Source organism: Caloenas nicobarica, chromosome 1 (assembly GCF_036013445.1).
Source record: "Caloenas nicobarica isolate bCalNic1 chromosome 1, bCalNic1.hap1, whole genome shotgun sequence".
In the NCBI taxonomy this organism is placed as follows: domain Eukaryota; kingdom Metazoa; phylum Chordata; class Aves; order Columbiformes; family Columbidae; genus Caloenas; species Caloenas nicobarica.
Genome location: NC_088245.1, coordinates 87,660,859 through 87,680,916, shown reverse-complemented (window position 1 = coordinate 87,680,916; position 20,058 = coordinate 87,660,859). Strand labels below are relative to the sequence as shown.

Sequence of the window (20,058 nt, the reverse complement as noted above, 5' to 3'; positions counted from 1 at the left end):
GGGGGCCATCAGCTCCCGGGTGTTCCCCACACAGCACGCTCTTGCCAGCCTCTTCAGGCTTTTTTGCGTTTTGAATTATTTTTCTGGATGGGGGGTTGGAGGACATAGGCCCAACGAACTCTCGAACTTTAGAAATAAACCAGCTGCGATGGAAAGCAAATTGTGTACGTCAACTCCTACCTCATGTGCTGCATTTCTGACCTCGAGGGCTCTGCTCCCTCCCGCGGGCTGGGAGGGGACGAGGCCACACTGGAGCGCTCCTGCTCAGCAGCCATGGGCTGCAGTGGGCGAGAAACACCAGTGAGAGGAGCAGGGGGGAGTGGGGACCCACCTTGGACCTGAGAGGGGCCACTGAGAAGTGTAATAGAGCAGCAGCATCAGAGAGAAGGCAGCAAATTAGGTTTGTGGGGCAAACGGGCTCTTTATATAATAAGACTCATCCTTGGGAGATCTGTTGGCTGGTATAGGCCTGCAGGGGCAGGGAGGCAAGAGATGGCTGGGGATTTCAGACAAGGATGCTTGGGCCACAGGCTCTAAATCCGGGTTCCAGGGCTGATGCCTTCTCTGATGCTCAGCTGCTGCTTTGGCTGGAGAAAATGTTTTCAGGAGTAGTTCTAGCAGGTGCCACAGTGAAATGCTGTGGAGTGAGGCTCCCCTCATGGTGTGCCGCTGCCGCCCACACAACGCAGGTGCTCAAAAGGTGAGATGTGGCCATGATGAGCTGGCTGGCCAGCAAGGGTCTAGGAAGAGTTGTCCCAGGCTCTCTGCCCCACCACAGCCCCAGGGAGCCTCTTCCAGCGCCCTGAGCTTTCTGCGCATCTTCCCACTACCGTGCATCACCCCTTGGTAAGGCTGAGGTATCTCTGGTGCCACAGCCGCACCTCCTCCTCTCCCTCCTTCTCACTCAGCACCCGGTACGTCTTGTTTTTGTGGCAGCTGCGGCGAGAGACCTGCAAGGAGAGCCTGAGTTCATACAGGATTTCCCCCAGGGAAAGAGGACCCCCATGATGGATGTCATCTGAAGTCTGGGATGATGGGGGCACCAGAGGGAGGAGGGGAGAATTAGCTGGGAAGTGAGAGGGAAAGTATGATAGCTGCACTGTGTGCTTCCTAAGATACAGCTAGTCCTCTGTCCTGCTCCGGTGTTTTTTGGCTTTTGTTACCATCTAGGAAGCACCTAGTAGGTGAGGGAGACTCTCCCCTGCAGGGATATGCAGGGTTACTCTGACAGGTGGGAGGCTCCCCACAGCCTCTCTGTCTCAACATTAGTGGCTGTCTCCCCTGCCATCTCTTACAGTGTCTGTACAAATCCCACCACCTCAATTACATGCCACCTGCGTTTGGGTCACTATTTGTCACGCCCCACGCCCCCCCCGCCCTGCCCACCTCACTCAATTCTGTTCTACTGGAAGGGAAAAGCAGTGGGCCAGTGAGTTCTGCAGTGACTCGGTGCTGGCTGTGGAGGGACCAGATACGGAGGAGAAGGCTGTGTAAAGGGCAGTGCTGGCTGCTTCTCACCCTCTGGTTGTAGAGACTCAGCTGGAGACATTGGTGGCTCTTGAACACGCAGTAGCTGGGGTGCCGAACTCCATCCGAGTCACAGATCTGGGGACATGGGAATGAAGGCCAGGGAATAAAGAGGAGGGAAGGGATGGGATCATACACTGGGCACCGACCTGGCTCGAGGCATCTCCGTCTTGGAAGGCAGTGTACTCTGCCTTCAGCCACAGGGTCACACCAGGGTCCTCACAGCCATGGGTGGCTATCCGGCTGCACCAGTACTCCACCCTCAGCCCTCTGAAAACCTCCATGCCATAGTACTCTGAGGTCTCCGGAGGGCTGATCTGCAATGGGGTGGGATAAAGAGAGCTGTACTTCTTCCTCCCCTTTCCCACCACCCAGCCCAGGCTCCTCCTCAGAGGCCAGCAGGATGTGCAGCACACTCAGTACCTTGTCTGCAGCCTGGTACTGGGCTGAGATCTGAGGGTTGATGTAGCGGATGAAGCTGCCTGTCTTGCAGTGAACACGGTTCAGGATTTTGATGTTCTGACACTGCTCTCTCTTCAGCGAGCAGAAAGCGCAGTCAGGGCAGAGGTCCATGTGATGCCGTCCGAGGCTGTCACACACCTAAGGTGGATGCAGCGGGGATGTCAGGAGGGAAGAAGGAGAGTGAGGAGCTCCCTTATCCCTGGCTTGGACTTCGTCTACCTGGTCACCCAGGTCAGCTTCTCCCAGGAGGTGACACCTGAAAGGACAGTGCTGGCGAGCTCTGGCTGCCAGAGCACTGTGGTCAGCACTGCAGGGAGCCCTGCACACGGTGGGGGTCAAGGGTGGACCTCAGCATCTTTACCGAATCTCCGAACCCAAGGATTCTTTCTTCCACCTCCTTCCAGGCCTGGGTGACCACCGACGAGAGACAGTTTCCCTCCAGCATTGCATAGCACAGGATTGTCACTGCCTCGTTCTTCAGGGCTAAAAGGCTGACAGAGAAAGGGATGGAGGAAGTCAAGTCTTGTCTCTTGTCACAAGCTGAAGAGACAGACCTTTAATTAAAAACTGGAAGGGCGGGGAAAAACCCCCAAAGCGTAGCAAAAAACTCTTCCCAAAGAAACCTTGGGCTCTTGGCCAAACTGCATGGAGGAACGGGGTATCTGCAGAGTCTGTATATGCCTGTGTAACACAGAGGCTACAGGGGGTGTTTGCATTTGGGTGCACGTGGGAGGGACTGGACGAGGAGCACAGCTCAAGGAACTTTCCCAAGGGCCCTCGGCAGCTGCTGCCTGGTTTTGTCCATCCAAGTGCACAGCAAGGAGATGCTTGTTAGAAGTCTGCTGAGTGTTAACCATGGGGCAGCGCCATGAAGTCTGCTGAGTGTTGACCATGGGGCAGCGCCATTTGAGTCTGCAGTATGTAACTTACCAAACCTCCCTCCTGGTTGAGACAATGTATTTGACAAAAAGGGGAAAAATTGGTAACAATAAATAAAATGTTAATCCAAACTGTTATGGGAAGCTAAAGGTAGAAAATTTAAGGACAGCAGGATAAGGACAGTAAGAATTATTTTGCAACTCTTAGGAACAGTAGAAATCATAGACATGGTACAGGACTGCTATGAGAGAGGAGCGGTGTAAATTATCAGCCATGATGCAAAAGAGGTAAAAATGCTTATTAAATATTTGTCTTCCATGTCTGGAAACAAACCCAGTGACAAAGAAACAAACTTTGATCTGGCCGAAAGTAAGAAGATGAGGGCAGCAATCACTTCTCTTAAAATCCATGCATAGGCTAACCTGTTAGAGAAGTTTTCTTAAGAGTGGCTGAAACTTGTTGGAGACCTTCAAATTAGCATTAAAAAAATAAAAAAGAGGTGCAGAACCTGGATGAAGGTAATGAAAACGAGATTTCCTAAGGCCTGGAAAACTTTCCGTCAAAGCAAGAAGCTAAAAAAGCTTTATTTAGCTGAGCAAAGACACCCAGTCAGTCAGTACTTCTACCAAGGTGGGGATCAGCTGGAAGACTCTCTTCATCAGCAGATGGAGGAGTAATGACTTTTGGTGACTGGAATTTGGGGTGAGAGCCATTCAAACTAGAAATTAGCTGCATGTTCCTGACATGAAGGGTCTTTAGCATGGGAGCAGCTGATGGGGTGGTTTCTCCACGGCTTGGAGACTTCGAAAAGATATCCCAAATTTCTCTTAGGAGAAGGGTCTGTAGCTCAGCCACATGATACTGTTTTTCCTCCAGGGCTCACCAGGCATGGCTCCACATTCTGCGCTGAGCAGGAAGGCCAGGGCAAGTGATCAGAGCAATTGCCAGACCTGAAGGCTAAAAGACATCAACCTCCTCACCAGGCCTGAAGGCTAAAAGGGATCAACCTCCCCGTTGTTAAGCTCTTGCGATTACGTTGTGTGTAAAGAAATCGAGTTGTAAGGAATGACTGGTGTCATGGACATGCGAGAGGCACACACTGTATGCACAGGAACATGCAGATGCTTGGCATTTGCACTGGGTTTGGGTGTGTGCTCAGGTAAGAGAATGTGGATGAGCATCAGGGCTACTAATAGGAAGAAGGTCTATGGAACCTCCTTAGTAGATCCCTGGGCCCCGCCGCACACTGTGGATGAAGGAGCTCACAACAAGTCCTCTGCACTTGCAGCACGTCAAAAACAAGTGATCCTGTACCCAAACAGTTCACACTAACCAGTAGCAAATGAGTGTGTCAGAATATCTGAAGGCACCTCTCTCACTTAGATAGAATCATAACATCATTATGGTTGGAAGAGACTTCCAAGATCATCAACTCCAACCGTTAATCTAACGCTGGCACTAAACCATGTCCCTAAGAGCCTCATCTACATGCCTTTTAAACACCTCCAGGAATGGTCACTTCACCACTTCCCTGGGCAGCCTGTTCCAGTGCCTGACAACCCTTTCCGTGAAGAATTTTTTCCTCATATCCCATCTAAACCTCCCCTGGTGTAACTTGAGGCCATTTCCTCTTGTCTGATCACTCATTACCTGGGAGAAGAGACCAACACCCTCCATGCTACAACCTCCTTTCAGGTAGTTTTAGAGGGTGATAAGGTCTCCCCTCAGCCTCCTTTTCTTCAGGCTAAACAGCCCCAGTTCCCTCAGCCGCTCCTCATCAGACTTGTGCTCCAGACCCCTCACCAGCTTCGTTGCCCTTCTCTGCACTCTCTCCAGCACCTCAGTGTCTTTCCTGTAGTGAGGGGCCCGAAACTGAACACAGTATTTGAGCTGCAGCCTCACCAGTGCCAAGTACAGGGGGATGATCACTTCTCTAGTCCTGCTGGCCACACTATTGCTGATACAAGCCAGGATGCTGTTGGCCTTTTTGGCCAAGATACCACAAAAGAACCTGGAAAATCTTAATCGCAGGAAATATGAGTGCTAGATTTTTTAAGAGATGTTGCAGTCGAACTTGTTTTATCACAATGCAGCTGATGTTGTTCTAGCTTGCATCGAGGCAAGTGAAGGTGTTCCTTCAACACATCGTGCTCTGATGTGCTGTGGACACACTGCAAATGTCATTCTGTGGGTACAAGCATGTGAACAAATCTCTGTGGTGCCAACCCACAGCACATCGACCACATCCACTGGAAAACTGAGGGCAGCTGAAAATGCGGAAATCTACTTATTGCAAGCCTGTGCATCTCTTGCTGCAATGCACCACAGTGTGACCAACCTGGTCAGAGGTTTGGGGAAGGATGGTCTGAATTCAGAGAGGACAAAAGAATGTAAACTGAGGACAGCAGTGACAGATACCAACACTTCCAGGCAAAGCTGGGAAGAATTAAAATGTGCCAGTAAAAAAGAGAAATAAAGCCCACCCAACCTGCAGATAGCACTTCCATAATTTGTAAGATCCTTTATGTCCATTCCTCCATCCCATGGCTCCACATGATCCCTTTTTTTGTTTTGTTTTTCTTTTTGTTTGTTTCCTCTGTAAACATTCAGACCATTTAGGATAACAAGAGGAACAGGAAATTTTAAATTTAGAGCAAAAAGTCTGTGCTTATCCCACTTGAAAATCTTGTATGAGGTTCATTCAACCCTCTCAGCATTTTTCTGTGACTGGGACCTGGACATCACTGAGAGAAGAACCAGTGACAGGCCCCAAGGAAGAACGGGTGACAGCTCCCAAGGCACACCTAGCATTTCTCTTCACTAAAGGATTGTTCTTTCTGTGGGGATTACCTAACACTGAAAATTTCTCTCTTAAGCAGTTGTAGCCCAAGAGAACAAGTGTTCAGTCGGCTTTGCTGGTAAATCTGTGACAGCCTAAGGGAGTTCCTGCAACCACTCAGATGCTTGACTGCTTTGGCACAGCTGGATCTTTGCCTTCAAGATTTGGTAAACTGGCTGGGTCATCTTGATGTGACTCACAAATTTTAATTAATGACCTTGATAATATTTTCCAAATTTATCTGAAAGGATTCATCCACAATTATGTCATTATTGGCTATTGTTCCACTACTTGCTTATTATTCTGGTGGCACATTGTGATTTGATTGCTTCTTCATCGCACCAGGATGATCAAGCCAGTAAAGTGAGAGGCACATTAACAGTCATTAAAAATGATATGAATAGCTCTGATGTTTTCATCACTGAGGTAGAAAAAAGAAGAAAACTGTCCAGCTTGCTGTACTTTTTTTAAAAATAGCAAAGAAATAACAACCTGAGGCTTAGAAAGCAAGTGCTAATAAATGGGTTTAACAGCCTTTGCTTTCTGCAACACACATACTGGTCCCATAAGTGCAGCCTGAACAAGATGCAAATAGAGGATTACAGGCAAAAGAGGCAGTAAAAGGGAACTTTTTCTAAAAAGAGTGCTTCCGTAAGTAGCTCATAAGTAGTGATAAAACATCTGCTGAGTGTTGATGACCTACTTGTTCAGAACAGATGCAAAGTCAGATGTGGGCAGGAGCCTCTGCTGCATGGCAAACTGTAGATTTATAGACCGTGTTTGATATGATTAACCCAGGTAGACCAGAAAGTCCTGCATCCCTGTGTACCACCTACTGACACTTCGCTGTTGGCCATGTGTGCAGATGCACATGAAGTGTGTCCGTAACATAAGCTCACCCACCCAGGAAACTGAGACATGCCTTCAGCCTGAGGTTACCAAGAAATCCTGTTGCTCTCTCTGTCACATCCATTTCCTCCCCTATCTCTCTTCTCCATCTCTGCTGTGAGGCTTTCTGACCTCAGGGTTGCAAATGTAGGAGTTGGTTTACCACCTTTGGGTGAGTGAGATACCTCTACATCATCCCCAAGTGACAGCTGGTTCCTGAAAACAGCTGAGAAGTGTCAGGGGAATGGGTCTCATCCCACATCACCAGACCCAGGAATGGGTCCTGGGCTTCTCCCTTGCTTGCGGGCACCTGCAATCATAGAATGATTTTGGTTGGAAGAGGCCCTCAAGATCATCGATTCCAACTGTTAACCTAACACTGTCTCTAAACCATGACCCTAAGAACCTCATCTACACATCTCAAACACCTTCAGGAAAGGTGACTCCACCACTTCCCTGGGCAGCCTGTTCCAGTGCCTGACAAACCCTTCCATGAAGAAATTTTTCCTAATATCCCATCTAAACCTCCTCTGACATAACTTGAGGCCATTTCCTCTTTCCAGTTGCTACTTGGAAGAAGAAACCAACCCCCTCCATGCTACAACCTCCTTTCAGGTAGTTTTAGAGGGTGATAAGGTCTCCCCTCAGCCTCCTTTTCTCCAGGCTAAACAGCCCCAGTTCCCTCAGCCGCTCCTCATCAGACTTGTGCTCCAGACCCTTCACCAGCTTCGTTGCCCTTCTCTGCAGTCTCTTCAGCACCTCAATGTCTTTCTTGTATTGAGGGGCCCAAAACTGAACACAGGATTAGAAGTGCAGCCTCACCAGCACCGAGTACAGGAGGAATCCACAATGCCGCGGCACTAGGTGCACCCAGGGTCTGTCCCTGGTTCCTCCCCCGGTGATGCCCAGTGCCCCAGCATTGCTCTTTGGTGCATCCAGCTGCTCTCTCACTGCTGCACTGGGGCTCTGTGTCCCGTCACAGAGACGTTACAGGCAAATGGTGCAGACCTGGCAGAGTATAACAGCTCTGCTGCTGGTTCCCTACACTCGTTGACATGCTGCTGAGCTGTTTGTGGATGTGCAGAAGTTTCACCACGCATCAGGGAAAGTGACAGGTCTGTCTAAAGTGATTTCCTAATGCAAAACCCTCCCCAGCTTAGTACCTCTGCACATTACTGTCCTAACCGCTGCCCTGGAAAGAGCCCAACAGGTCCTGGGAGGCAATGTTTCAAAGAGAATGTGAAAAAAGATAATTAAGAAGAATCTATGGGCCAAGATCAGTAATTGCTCAGAGGCAAAAGGAGAAAACTTCAGATAGAAGCCCATCTTGCTTTAGAATCTCAAGATATGGAGTGACACACATAGAGCCTGCTTCAGTGGTATCTCTGAAGTGTGCTGGTTAATGACACCACCTCTCCCTCAAAATAACAACAAGGATTTGGGCCATTAACTTTCAGCTGCTGAACCTCCCCAGTAGTGGCTGGCTGTGTGAGGTGGAGAGAACACCTGAGGCAAGCAGAAAAGAAAATAAGGAGCAAACAGCACCTTTTCAGCATTTCATAACTTCTGATTTAGGGAGGTTGCTGCAGGAAACTAAAACCACTAAGGAAAAAGTCATTCTTAACAGATTCAGAAAGAAAAAGAGATCTTGGCCTGCATGCCAAGAAGGCAGGCAGGCTGGCTAGGTACCTGACAGATCCAGTCCAGCTGGTAACCCAACACAGGACCTATTGGGAGAATGGGAACTTAACAACTAAGGGCTTGGGGGGCACAAACGGTGGGAAAAACTGTTTTTGGAAAAACATCTCTCCTGCTGACCCTTGCAATATTGCAGCCTTTTATCTTTGCCCACCCTAGGACACTGAGAGACCTCTGCTTTGAGAGTCCCAGAAGCCTAGGAGCATTCTTCTAGCCTAGCAGCAAGAAGACAACCTGCCTTGTCGTGACTTCCCTTTCAAAGCTAGCCATGCACAGGAGCAATATGGAGGCACTAAAATGTGCCCTGGCCTCTCCAAATGTCCAAAAGATACCTCAGCATCATCCCGAAGTGACAGCTAGTTCATGAAAGCAGCTGAGAAATGTCAGGCGAATGGGTCACATCCCTCACCACCAGACCCGAGGTAAAAAAAAGTAATTGCAAGTGGGTGATGGTAGTTCAAAAAGAGCGTGTTTTTTTTTTTTTTCTGGGGATGGTATTTTTTATGAAGAGTCTGGTCTTAAAATTAAAGCCTCTGGGACTGAAGTACATGAGCATCACAGGAGTGCTTGGAGGAGTAAAGCAAGAGGAGGAAGGTGCAGCTGCCAGGAGGCATTGGCTTGGCCTTGCTGGGGAAGTTGGGCTCACGTGAACCATGAGTGTCAGCACACAAATACCAACAGGATGAGGTCTGTATCCGGGACAGCCGTGATGCTGACAGGGGTGCAGGGGTCGTAGCAGACAAACAACACAACAGTGGGAAGCCCTGGGAAAAAGGGAAATGCAGTTCTTGTGTGCGAACAGAAGAGCAGCTAAGGGAAGGGAGGTTGAACTTCTTCTACATACCCAGCTGCAGAAACCCATCACTGAAGGGTACATGCAGAGCTAGAGCATGTGGATGTCTTAAAGGGACACTGAAAATTGCCACAGAAAATGAGAGCTGCATAGGTGTTATAATGGAAGAGCTACAGAGCTCTTTTTAGCTTATTGCAAGACTGAATCATGGTATATAGGTAACTTTGAGGAGAGGAAATACATGGAAATAAGTAGCTCTTTAATCCTGGGGCAGAAAGCACAATAAAGACTGAAAACTGAAAATAAGTGCAATAAGAGACATTCTCTCTCCCCTTCTCCCAAATGATTCACTGCTAGCAGAAGGACCACAAAAGCCTGCTGCAAATTCTTCATCTTGTTATACTGCTACCTTTGCCTTGTCTCTCTCTAAAGGTCACAGTTAGCTTCATCGGGTACTATGAAAGCTCATAGAGCTACCAGAGCAGCTGCCAGAAACAGGGGTGAGTGAGAAGTGATGGACGTACTTAAGACCCTAGGGAAGACAGGTAACCCTGGGGTTGGTGCCCCTCACAACCTTCTCACTCTGTGTTCAACTAGGTGCTGAATGGCACCTGTGTGCACCGACCAACCCCACCCAGCACTGTTCCTCTCACTGGCATGCCTCCAAGCATTTTGCCCCTTTTTTGGGTCACACTTTGAAGTCCCTTTGAGAGGAGGCAGGATGTGGCGAGCAGCAAAGCTGACAGGCGCACTCTATCTCACCTTTTTATCCTCACTTGTGTTTAAGCTTTGCTTAGCATGATTGATGGGGCTCGGCTGCCAGGTTACAGACACACAGTCAGCATTAGCGCCTTTGAGAAACACTGCAGCAGAATAGCGGGTGTCATCTGCAATCACAGCAGTCTCTCAATAATCCCAATACAACTAAATCAGAGCAAGGCTCGATTTCAGAGGCAAGGAAAACGAACACATCCTCAATGAAACATCATTTTGCCTTAGAGTACATACACTAGGAAAAAATTGCCAGGCAGTAAAAACCTCCAACAAATATTAGGAAGGAGGATGACGTAAGTTACAGACTTGCAAGAGAACAGTTATACTTTTAACAACATGATGCAATCCATTTTTCCATGCAGAAGTGGGATCTCTGGCTCAACTGTAGTAGTTTGCAATGCTTTTAATAGAAACCACAGATGTGCAATCATGCACGAAACCTGTGTGCTTACAGGAACATCACTAGCCAGCAATAGAGTGAAACCAAAATGACTTCTCCATGAAAACCACATCTAGACAGCATTTTTTTTTTCTCTTGGCAAACAAAATAATCTTTGCATCTCAGTCAAAGCAAGTGGTCTTCAGCCACAAGGTACTAAAGAATCCAAAAGTAAATTTGAGTGAAAACACATTATGCTTTTGCAGGTCTTTTCTGTTTGGTCTCACCAGCTCAAGCTGCATGAGGACAGAGGCGAATGGATCCTGACAGATCAGCTGAGAAGAGTTCAAGATGCTCGACAAGCTCCCGAAGCATCCCTAGGCCAAAGGAACTAAGAAGGGTGCATTAAAGGATTGCAGCAAGCTGAACTGTCGCAGAACCCTGTGCTGAACTGGAATGCATCTGCTTTCAAAGCTAGAACAAGGAATCAGAAACCCCCTGGAAAGAGCAATGCACAGATCCAGGGCACAGAGAGGTGCATGTGCTCAAGGAGCTGCAGTGGTCCTGCACAGCCAGGAGCCAAGGTCTGTGCTCCTGGCTCTGTTTCCCAGCCCAGGGCTGCTTTTGCTCTACCTGGATGAGTACAGAGCACTCCTCAGGGTGCTCCTCATGTCAGACTGTTTTGAGAAACATCTGCTTCACATTGCATGCAGAGAGGTGAGGAGCACAGTGAGACATTAGTTTACTTCAGCCTCCCAAGGACCCGTGTTCACAAGGAAACTATTTCTGCAGGACATCCAGACCCCTGGGAGATGTGAGTTGGGAGGAGGATGAGTGCAGAGGTGATTGCACACTGCAGATGGCCACAGTGTGGGGATACATGTGCATGGGACAAAGCCCTGCCTGTGGCTAAGGCCCAGCCTAAATGCACTTTGCTCAGGACCCAAGGACAGTAACAGGGTCTGTTATGACAGGACAAGTGGTAATGTTTTTAAACTAAAGGAGAGGACATTCAGGCTAGACACAAAAAAGATTTTTTTTACAATAAGGGTGGTAAAATACTGGCACAGGTTGCCCAGGGAGGTGGTAGATGCGCCATCCCTGGAGACATTCCAGGCCAGGCTGGACGGGGCTCTGAGCAACTGATCTAGTTGAAGATGTCCCTGCTCATTGCAGTGGGGTTGGACTAGGTGAGCTTTGAAGGTCCCTTCCAATCCAAACTATTCTATGATTCTGTGGTTCTATGATTTGGTGATTGTCAAGTGCTAGCAGTGCTGGGCCACCTTCTCCCTGCTCACTCTGTGCTGGAGCAGCGAGTGTCTGAGGGGCTCCCCAGGTACATATCTGCTCTGTTTGGGATAGCTTGCTCCAGAAAGCCTGCCTGCGCTCGCTAGCTGTTCAGGGCAGCGACATGAATGCCATGGGGCTACCAGCCATTTCACGTGTGGTACCCCACCAGGTGGGGAGATGGGTCTTCCCCTCACCTGCCATGGGGGGCCGTTTCCCGTGCCCCCTCTTTGGTGTTGCCTGATGTGCTCCCTGGGTCTGACATGATGGCGGAGTCCGGAGAAGAGCCTTCGGTGCCCAGGGACGACTCCAAGGAGAGGGCCAAGTGGATCAGCTGCCAGGCGCTGTTCTGCACGTGTTGCTCCCAGGCTCGCTGTGTCAGGGGAGGGGATCCCAGCCTGGGAGGCACAGGGGCAGGCGCAGGCAGGACTGGCAGGGCTGGTGCCGGCATAGGCAGCCTCCTGTCCCGCGGGAGTCTTGGCATCCCTGGCATGGCCGTGGGGGGCTTCCTCGACACTGGGTTCTGTCTTGACAGTGCATAGGAGTACTTGAGGAGAGTGTCCACATTGGCATTCAGCAGGGCATCAGCAGACAAGAGAGAAGCCTGCCCCAGAACTGGGGAGAGAGGGGGATGAGAGGCTGAGAGCACCTTTCTGAGGCCAGCCAGAAAGCTGCTGAGGGGAAGAGTAGCTACAGGAGATCAGCAGGAGATCAGGGGCACCCAGTGCAGCTCAGTGCAGCTGTACCTTCTTCCGTAGGGGAGCTTTTGTCCATTGACCAGGACCCCACCGTGCGGGGTTGCTCCGTCGGGAGGAGAGGGTTTTTTGGAAAAGCCCAACTCGGACATGGGATTCGCTGAGTGGAAGAAAGAGGGAGAAACACAAGTCCTGCTGTGTTATTTTCCCTTCTTCCTCACCCCTTCCACCTCCCAAGAGATACTCCCCTGTGCCCCATCCCAAATCCCACTTCCCACCTTGATATAGAACTGGTGTTTAAAGCAGCGGTACTGGGTGAACTGGCAGAAGGTCTGAAACCACGGCGCCTCCGGGAAGTCAGAGCAGACTGGCCCTGGAGAGAGGTGAAAGAGAGATGCAGGATAAGGGCAGGCTGCAGGTTTTGGCATCTACACCCTTGGCCTGGGAGCAACAAGAGATGGGGACCTCTTGGATGCCTATTTTCAGAGTGGCTTGTGGTTGAAGGGAAAGTCAAAGCTGTTTGCCCATGAGTGGAGATCACAGCCTTGTGCTGTTGTAGCTCCTGATCCCAAGTGCCACAAGCACTTTCCCTCCAGACCACCTAAGGTTTCAGTTTGTTCTACCCTTCTTCACATGGTTATCTTCCCTTTTACAGAGACCCAAACCTCCTGTTTCCAGGATCTGATAAGGACTCTGTTACTAGCCCTTGAAGGGTTAGGAAAAAAAAAAGGCAAGTAGTGATGTCATGAGTTAAAAAGATGGTCAGACCAGGCCTGGGAACACCAGAGGAGACAGCCTCTTCAGGGCAAAATAGTTTGAAAGTGATTCTAGCCATGCAAGGGATGGAGGAAAGTCCACAGGACCGAGATGCTCCTGGCAAAGCCTGTGCCCATGTGGACATACAGAATCACAGAATGTTAGGGATTGGAAGTGACCTCAAAAGATCATCTAGTCCAATCCCCCTGCCGGAGCAGGAACACCCAGATGAGGTTACACAGGAAGGCGTCCAGGCGGGTTTTGAATGTCTCCACAGAAGGAGAATCCACAAGCTCCCTGGGCAGCCTGTTCCAGTGTTCCGTCACCCTCACTGAGAAGAAGTTTCTTCTCAAATTTAAGTGGAACCTCCTGTGTTCCAGCTTGAACCCATTACCCCTTGTCCTATCATTGGTTGTCACCGAGAAGAGCCTGGCTCCATCCTCGGGACACCCACCCTTTATATATTTATAAACATTAATGAGGTCACCCATCAGTCTCCTCTTCTCCAAGCTAAAGAGACCAGGCTCTCTCAGCCTTTCCTCATAAGGGAGATGCTCCACTCCCTTCATCATCTTCGTTGCCCTGCGCTGGACTCTCTCCAGCAGTTCCCTGTCCTTCTTGAACTGAGGGGCCCAGAACTGGACACAATATTCCAGATGAGGTCTCACCAGGGCAGAGTAGAGGGGAAGGAGAACCTCTCTCGACCTACTAACCACCCCCCTTCTAATACACCCCAGGATGCCATTGGCCTTCCTGGCCACAAGGGCACAGTGCTGGCTCATGGTCATCCTGCTGTCCACCAGGACCTCCAGGTCCCTTTCCCTTACACTGCTCTCTAACAGGTGATTCCCCAACTTATACTGGAACCTGGGGTTGTTCCTGCCCAGATGCAAGACTCTACACTTGCTCTTGTTATATTTCATTAAATTTTTCCCTGCCCAGCTCTCCAGCCTGTCCAGATCTTGCTGGATGGCAGCACAGCCCTCTGGCGTGTCAGCCACTCCTCCCAGCTTGATGTCATCAGCAAACTTGCTGATAGTACACTCTATTCCTTCATCCAAGTCGTTGATTAATATCTTGAATAATAGTGGTCCCAGTACCGGCCCTTGAGGCACTCCACTAGATACAGGCCTCCAACTAGACTCTGCCCTATTGACCACGACTCTCTGGCTTCTTTCCTTCAGCCAGTTCACAGTCCACGTCACTACCCGATCATCCAGACTACACTTCCTTCAGTTTAGCTGTGAGGATGCTGTGGGAGACTGTGTCAAATGCTTTACTGAAGTCAAGGTAGACCACATCCACTGCTTTGCCATCATCTATCCACCTGGTTATGTCCTCATAAAAAGCTATGAGTTTGGTTAAATATGACTTGCCCTTGGTGAAGCCATGTTGACTGCTCCTAATGACCCTCTTCTCCTTGAAATGCCTTGAGATAGCACCAAGGATAAGGTGTTTCATCACCTTTCCAGGGACGGAGGTGAGGCTGACCGGTCTATAGTTACCCAGGTGCTCCTTCTTGCCCTTTTTGAAGACCGGAGCGACATTTGCTTTCCTCCAGTCCTCAGGCACCTCTCCCATTTCCCATGACTTAGCAAAGATGATGGAGAGTGGCCTAGCAATGACTTCAGCCAGCTCCCTCAGCACCCGTGGGTGCATCCCATCTGGACTCATGGATTTATGGATGTCCAGATTGCTTAAGTGGTCCCTAACCCAGTACTCATCAACCAAGGCAAACTCCTCCATTGCCCTGCCTTCCTCTGGGGCCTCAGGGGTACGGGGCTCCTCAGGACAGCCTCTGGCAGAGTAGACAGAGACAAAGAAGGCATCCAGTAACTCTGCCTTCTCTGTATCTTCTGTCACCAGGGCACCTACCTCATTCATCAGTGGGCCTACATTGCCTCTGGTGTTAGTTTTATCTGCCATGTATTTGAAGAAGCTCTTTCTGTTGTCCTTGACCCCTCTCGCCAGGTTTAACTCTAAGGAGGCCTTAGCTTTCCTAGTTGCCTCCCTACATCCTCTGACAACAGCCTGATATTCTTCCCAAGTGGCCAGCCCCTCCTTCCATGATCTGTAAACCCTCCTCTTCCACTTGAGTTTGCCCAGCAGTTCCCTGTTTAACCACGCAGGTCTCCTGGCTCCCCTCCTTGACTTCCTACGTGTCGGGATGCACTGATCTTGAGCTTGGAAGAAGCAGTCCCTGAATGCTAACCAACTATCTTGGGCCCCTTTACCTTCAAGTACCCTTGCCTACAGAATTTCCCCTAGCAATTGCTTGAAGAGGTCAAAGTAGGCCCTCCTGAAGTCCAGGGTTGCAATTCTGCTTGCTGTTCTGTTCCTGCCACAGGAGATCCTAAACTCCACCAGTTCATGGTCACTGCAGCCAAGGCAGCCCTCAAACTTTACTGCTTCAACCAGACCCTCCTTGTTAGTGAGGACGAGATCCAACAGCGCTCCTCTTCTAGTTGGCTCCTCCACCATTTGCATCAGGAATTTATCATCAATGCACTGGAGGAACCTCCTAGACTGAGGCTGGCTGGCTGAGTAGTGCTTCCAGCAAACATCAGGGTAGTTAAAATCCCCCACAACAACCAGGGCCTGTAACTGCGTGGCTGCTCTCAGCTGCATGTAGAAGGCCTCATCAACTTCCTCGCCCTGATCTGATGGCCTGTAATAGACACCCACAACAGTATACAATATAGTCTTGACCAGTCCTGCTGACACTGCTGGCTCAAAAGCTGCAGCTCTTCTTGCAGTGACTGCAGGATAGCCATGGTCATGTAGGAGAGATGAAAACCCCGTGAGATTTGGGGGGGGGGTAATTATGTGCTCCCTCTGCTTTATGAGTGCTGGGCCAGCCAGCGCAGCCAGCCCTTTGCACACACCAAACGGGTCAAGCATTGACTAAGATGGAGGAGGTTGGCAGTGGAGTTGCGCCACTCTCCTGTTAGTTGCTTGTACACCATCTTTTACGCTGTACACACTGCTTTTCTTGTGCTGATTCACCATCAAAAGTGGAATTTCAGGTGTCCACCAGGGTCCCAGAAGAACGACCGACTTGTAGGGAACAAACCAGATCCCCACTCTGTCCTTTTGTGATGCCCTATGAAATCCCTCCAGGATGTGGGGGGTGTGGACTCGGCCAGTGCAATGGACTGGGAGCTGCAGCGTTTTACTCTGGCACATAGCCGCTACTTGCAAAGGAGCATTGCTGCTGTTGGGCAGGGGAGGAAGCGCAACCATTTGCTAACGCCAATGTTCGCCCGACTCTCCTGGGCCGGGATTGCATCCCCAGCAGCACATACCGAGCCAGACTTGGAGTATTACAGCTTGAAGGGTCCTGTCACAAACCATTCCTGTAATGACACAGAAACTTTCCATTTTGGGGTGGGGGGAGTAGAAAAAGTACAATTTAATTCCAGCATCTGGGAAGTGAAGACCAGGTAAGGTTTCCCATTGGCTCTCTTTGCTGGTCTCTTGCTTTTCACTCTGGCTCAGCTCCCCCACAGCCTGTTGAACACTGATGGTGTGGCCTGACAAGCAGCTTCCCTCCTTTAGCACTGATCCCCATCTTCTCTTTTCTCTCAGCTTATCTCCCTTATGGAGATATTCAGCTTGGGGCCGTGACACCTCCCCGGGGAGCCTGTTCCAGTGTCCACCACCCTCTGGGGGAAGAACCTTTTCCTAATGTCCAACCTGAAGCTCCCCTGGCACATCTTCCTGACATTCCCTCAGGTTCTGTCATTGGTCACCAGAGAGAAGAGATCAGCGCCTGCCCCTCCTCGTCCCCTTGTGAGGAAGCTGTAGAGACTCCCCTCCTCCAAGCTGAACAAACCCAGTGACTTTATCTGCTCCTCATACAGCTTCCCCTCCAAACCCTTCACCATCTTTGTAGCCCTCTTCTGGACACTTTCCAGTAGCTTTATATCCTTTTTATCCTGTGGCGCCCAGAGCTGCACACAGTGCTCCAGGTGAGGCCGCACCAGTGCAGAGCAGAGCGGGACCATCACCTCCCTGCCCGGCTGGCCATGCTGTGCTGGATGCACCCAGGACACGGTTGCCCTCTTGGCTGCCAGGGCACACTGTTGGCTCATTTTCAACTTGCCATCGACCAGAACCCCCAGATCCCTCTCCACGGAACTGCTCTCCAGCATCTTGTTCCCCAGTCTGTATGTACAGCCAGGGTTGCTGTGTCCCAGGTGCAAAATCCGGCACTTGCCCTTGTTGAAACTCATGCGGTTGGTGATTGTCCATTTCTCCAATTTGCCTGGATCCCTCTGCAGGGCCTCTCTGCCTTCGAGAGTGTCGACAGCTCCTCCCCGTTTAGTGTCATTGGTGAACTTACTTAGTATTCCCTCAAGTCCTGTGTCCAAGTCATTTATGAAGACATTGAACAGCACTGGCCCTAAGATGGATCCCTGCGGAACCCGCTAGTGACTGGTCACCAGCCCGACATAACCCCATTTACTAGAACCCTTTGAGCCCGGCCCATCAGCCAGTTGCTCACCCACTGCGTTATGTGTTTATCCAGCTGTATGCTGGACATGTTGTCCAGGAGAATACTGTGAGAGACAGTATCAAAGGCTTTACTGAAATCCAAACCCATCACATTCACAGGCTTCCCTTGGTCAGCTAGGTGGGTAACTGTTGTAGAAAGAAATCAAGTTGGTCAAGCAGGACTTTCCCCTCATGAACCCGTGCTGGCTGGGTCCAATGACTGCATTGTCATTCAGGTATTTTTCGGTAACTCCCAGAATAATCTTCTCCATAATTTTGCCAGGAATAGAAGTGAGGCTGACAGGCCTGTAGTTGCCGGGGAGGGAGAAGTCCAGGACCTGTCCCTGGGTCTGGTGATGTGGGGTGGGACCCGTCCCCTGACACAGCTGCAGAAACAAGCAAGAAATAGTTGCCCTCAAGCTGCAGTCCAAATAAGCACAGTGGGCTGATCATTCAGTTCATTGACGTTCATAGCTAAATATAAAGACATATTTTTTTATGAGAAAATTGTTCCTGTTTTTTTTTTTTTCTCTGAAGAAAAATACAACAGAAGTAGTCCCAAGTTTTTCAGCTGCACACATATAATTATGCCACTTAAATTCTCTGATGCAGGGGTGCAGGGAAAGTATGACTGCAGAGATTTAACGGGTGCTGTTGCTATGGTGCTTTCTGAACTGGGATGTTTCTTGGCTCCTGAAATGTTAAACACTTAAGAAAGCAGCTTATCAGCTCAAGCTTTCTTAAAGGCCCATGAGAGCCCATAAGGCAAGCTTCTCTGTTAAACCTCAGATCAAGCCGGAAGAAGCTGGTCAGGTTGTAAGATGAACTGCTGGGAAGAGATAATGAGCTTCAGTGAGCTTCAGAAAACTGTGGCCAGTTTTTTTCCCTGCCACTCCAACAGAGATGTAGAGAGACTGAAGAGCTCAGGAAAGGGCCACCAAAGTGCCCGTGGCTTTCAGAACCTGACCCGTGAAGAGAGGCTGGAGCAGCCGTGCTTGTTCAGCTGGGGGAAAAGGAGATGGGGAGGTGAGTTAGTGGCAGCCCACAAGGACCTGAAGAAAAGCTACAGGATGACAAAGTCAAACTCTTCTTGGTGGTGCCAGACAAAACAAAAAGGAAAAAACTGCAAACGCCTGCTTGGGAGGTTAGGACTGTCTGTTAGAAAAAGCTCTCTCCAGGAAAGCAGTGCAGCACTGGAAGGGGTACCCAGAGAGGCCACAAAACCAAACTCCCTTGCACAAAGCCAGGGTGCTGGGAGTGTCCTGCTCCCAGCTGGACTTTGGGCTACAGACCCCAAAACGACCCATCCCACCACCTCTCCCACAATTTTGTGGCACTTTGGGGGAGTGAAACATCTAGTGCTGCTCCAGCTGGGGCGATGCCCATGGGGGTGAGGTGAGGCACCTACCTTTGGGGATGCGGCCATGGTTCTCCTCCTGGTCCAGCCGCAGGATGGCAGGGCTGCGGCAGCCACGTGCCTGGCGCAGCCGGCAGAACACGACCGCCTTCCAGGGGGGCCACAGGATGGCAAAGAAGCGCTGGTACTCGCTGGCTGACATGGGGCTGCCCGGGGCGGGAGGCTGCGTTGGAGCCACAGAGGACATCAGCAAGGTCAGCAGCCCTGGGGGAGGAGGCAGGATGCGCTTAGCCCTCTCTAATGGGGACAAGCGGTGGGGGGAAACAAAAGAGTGGCTGGAGGCGGGGGCCTGCTCCTGTCTGCTGGTGCTGAATGGGGTTGTTGGAATGGGCTGGCCTGAGGTCTCCCTCCATCACGCCTGCTTGCAGGGCCCTAGGGGAGCAAGGAGTCTGGGGAAAAAAGGGAAAAAAGAATGAAAAACGGAAAAAAAGAAAAAAAAAAGAGAAAAAGAGAAAAAAGAAAAAAAGAAAAAAGAAAAAGAAAAAAGAAAAAGAAAAAGGAGAATATTTTTAAAAAGGAAGAAAAATAAAAAAGAGGAAAAAATAAAAGAAAAAATAATAAAGAAAAAAGAATGAAGATAAAAGAGAAAAAATAAAATGAGAAAAAAAAAATTAAAAAATTTGGATTATTTTGCGAGCTTGGTTTGGATTGGAGGAGGTGTTCTGATTTGTTTGGTTGGGGTTTTTTTATTTTTTTCCCCACAAAAGCCCCAGACCCACTTGCCTGGGCCTCTGGAGGCCCCCACATGGCACAGCCTCCACTGCCCAACCCTGTGAGCTGCCTCCTCCACCATGTGGGGCTCGTGCCCCTCCCAGGGGACATCCCTCCATCCCCTCTCTTCCCTCCAGCTGGGGTCCCTCCTCTCCTGCCCCAGCATCTCCCCAGGCCTGGCTTTGCCCCCACATCCCCTCCGGCAGCCTCCAGCTCCCCCTGGGCGATCGGAGCCAAGGGCTGTCATGGCCAGTGGGGCCAGCGGGGTGGTCTTGGCAGAGATGTGGGGCAGGAGCAGGGCATGGCAGCAGCAGCAGGGGCTTCAGGCCTCCCCCCAGCCTCGGCCCCCAGCTCTGAGGTGGCCCCGGCAGGGTGTCTGGGGGCCGAGTGGGGGGTCACTCACCCACCAGGCAGGGCAACCTCAACATGTCTGCCCCAGGACTCAGCACCCGCATC

The 20,058-nt window shown here is 50.3% G+C and overlaps 1 protein-coding gene across 1 annotated transcript; it reads right to left on the bottom strand.

Annotated features, from left to right (window-relative positions):
* Positions 1-819: 819 nt before the first annotated feature.
* ACRBP (acrosin binding protein) lies at positions 820-20,030 on the bottom strand. Its single transcript, XM_065655216.1, has 10 exons — positions 20,006-20,030; positions 18,883-19,095; positions 12,500-12,594; positions 12,273-12,381; positions 11,724-12,141; positions 2,351-2,480; positions 1,951-2,127; positions 1,677-1,844; positions 1,519-1,605; positions 820-950 (listed from the first exon to the last, which is right to left on the bottom strand). The coding sequence occupies exons 1-10, from the start codon at positions 20,028-20,030 to the stop codon at positions 837-839; spliced, it is 1,536 nt and encodes a 511-aa protein (XP_065511288.1). The 3' UTR covers positions 820-836.
* Positions 20,031-20,058: the final 28 nt, after the last annotated feature.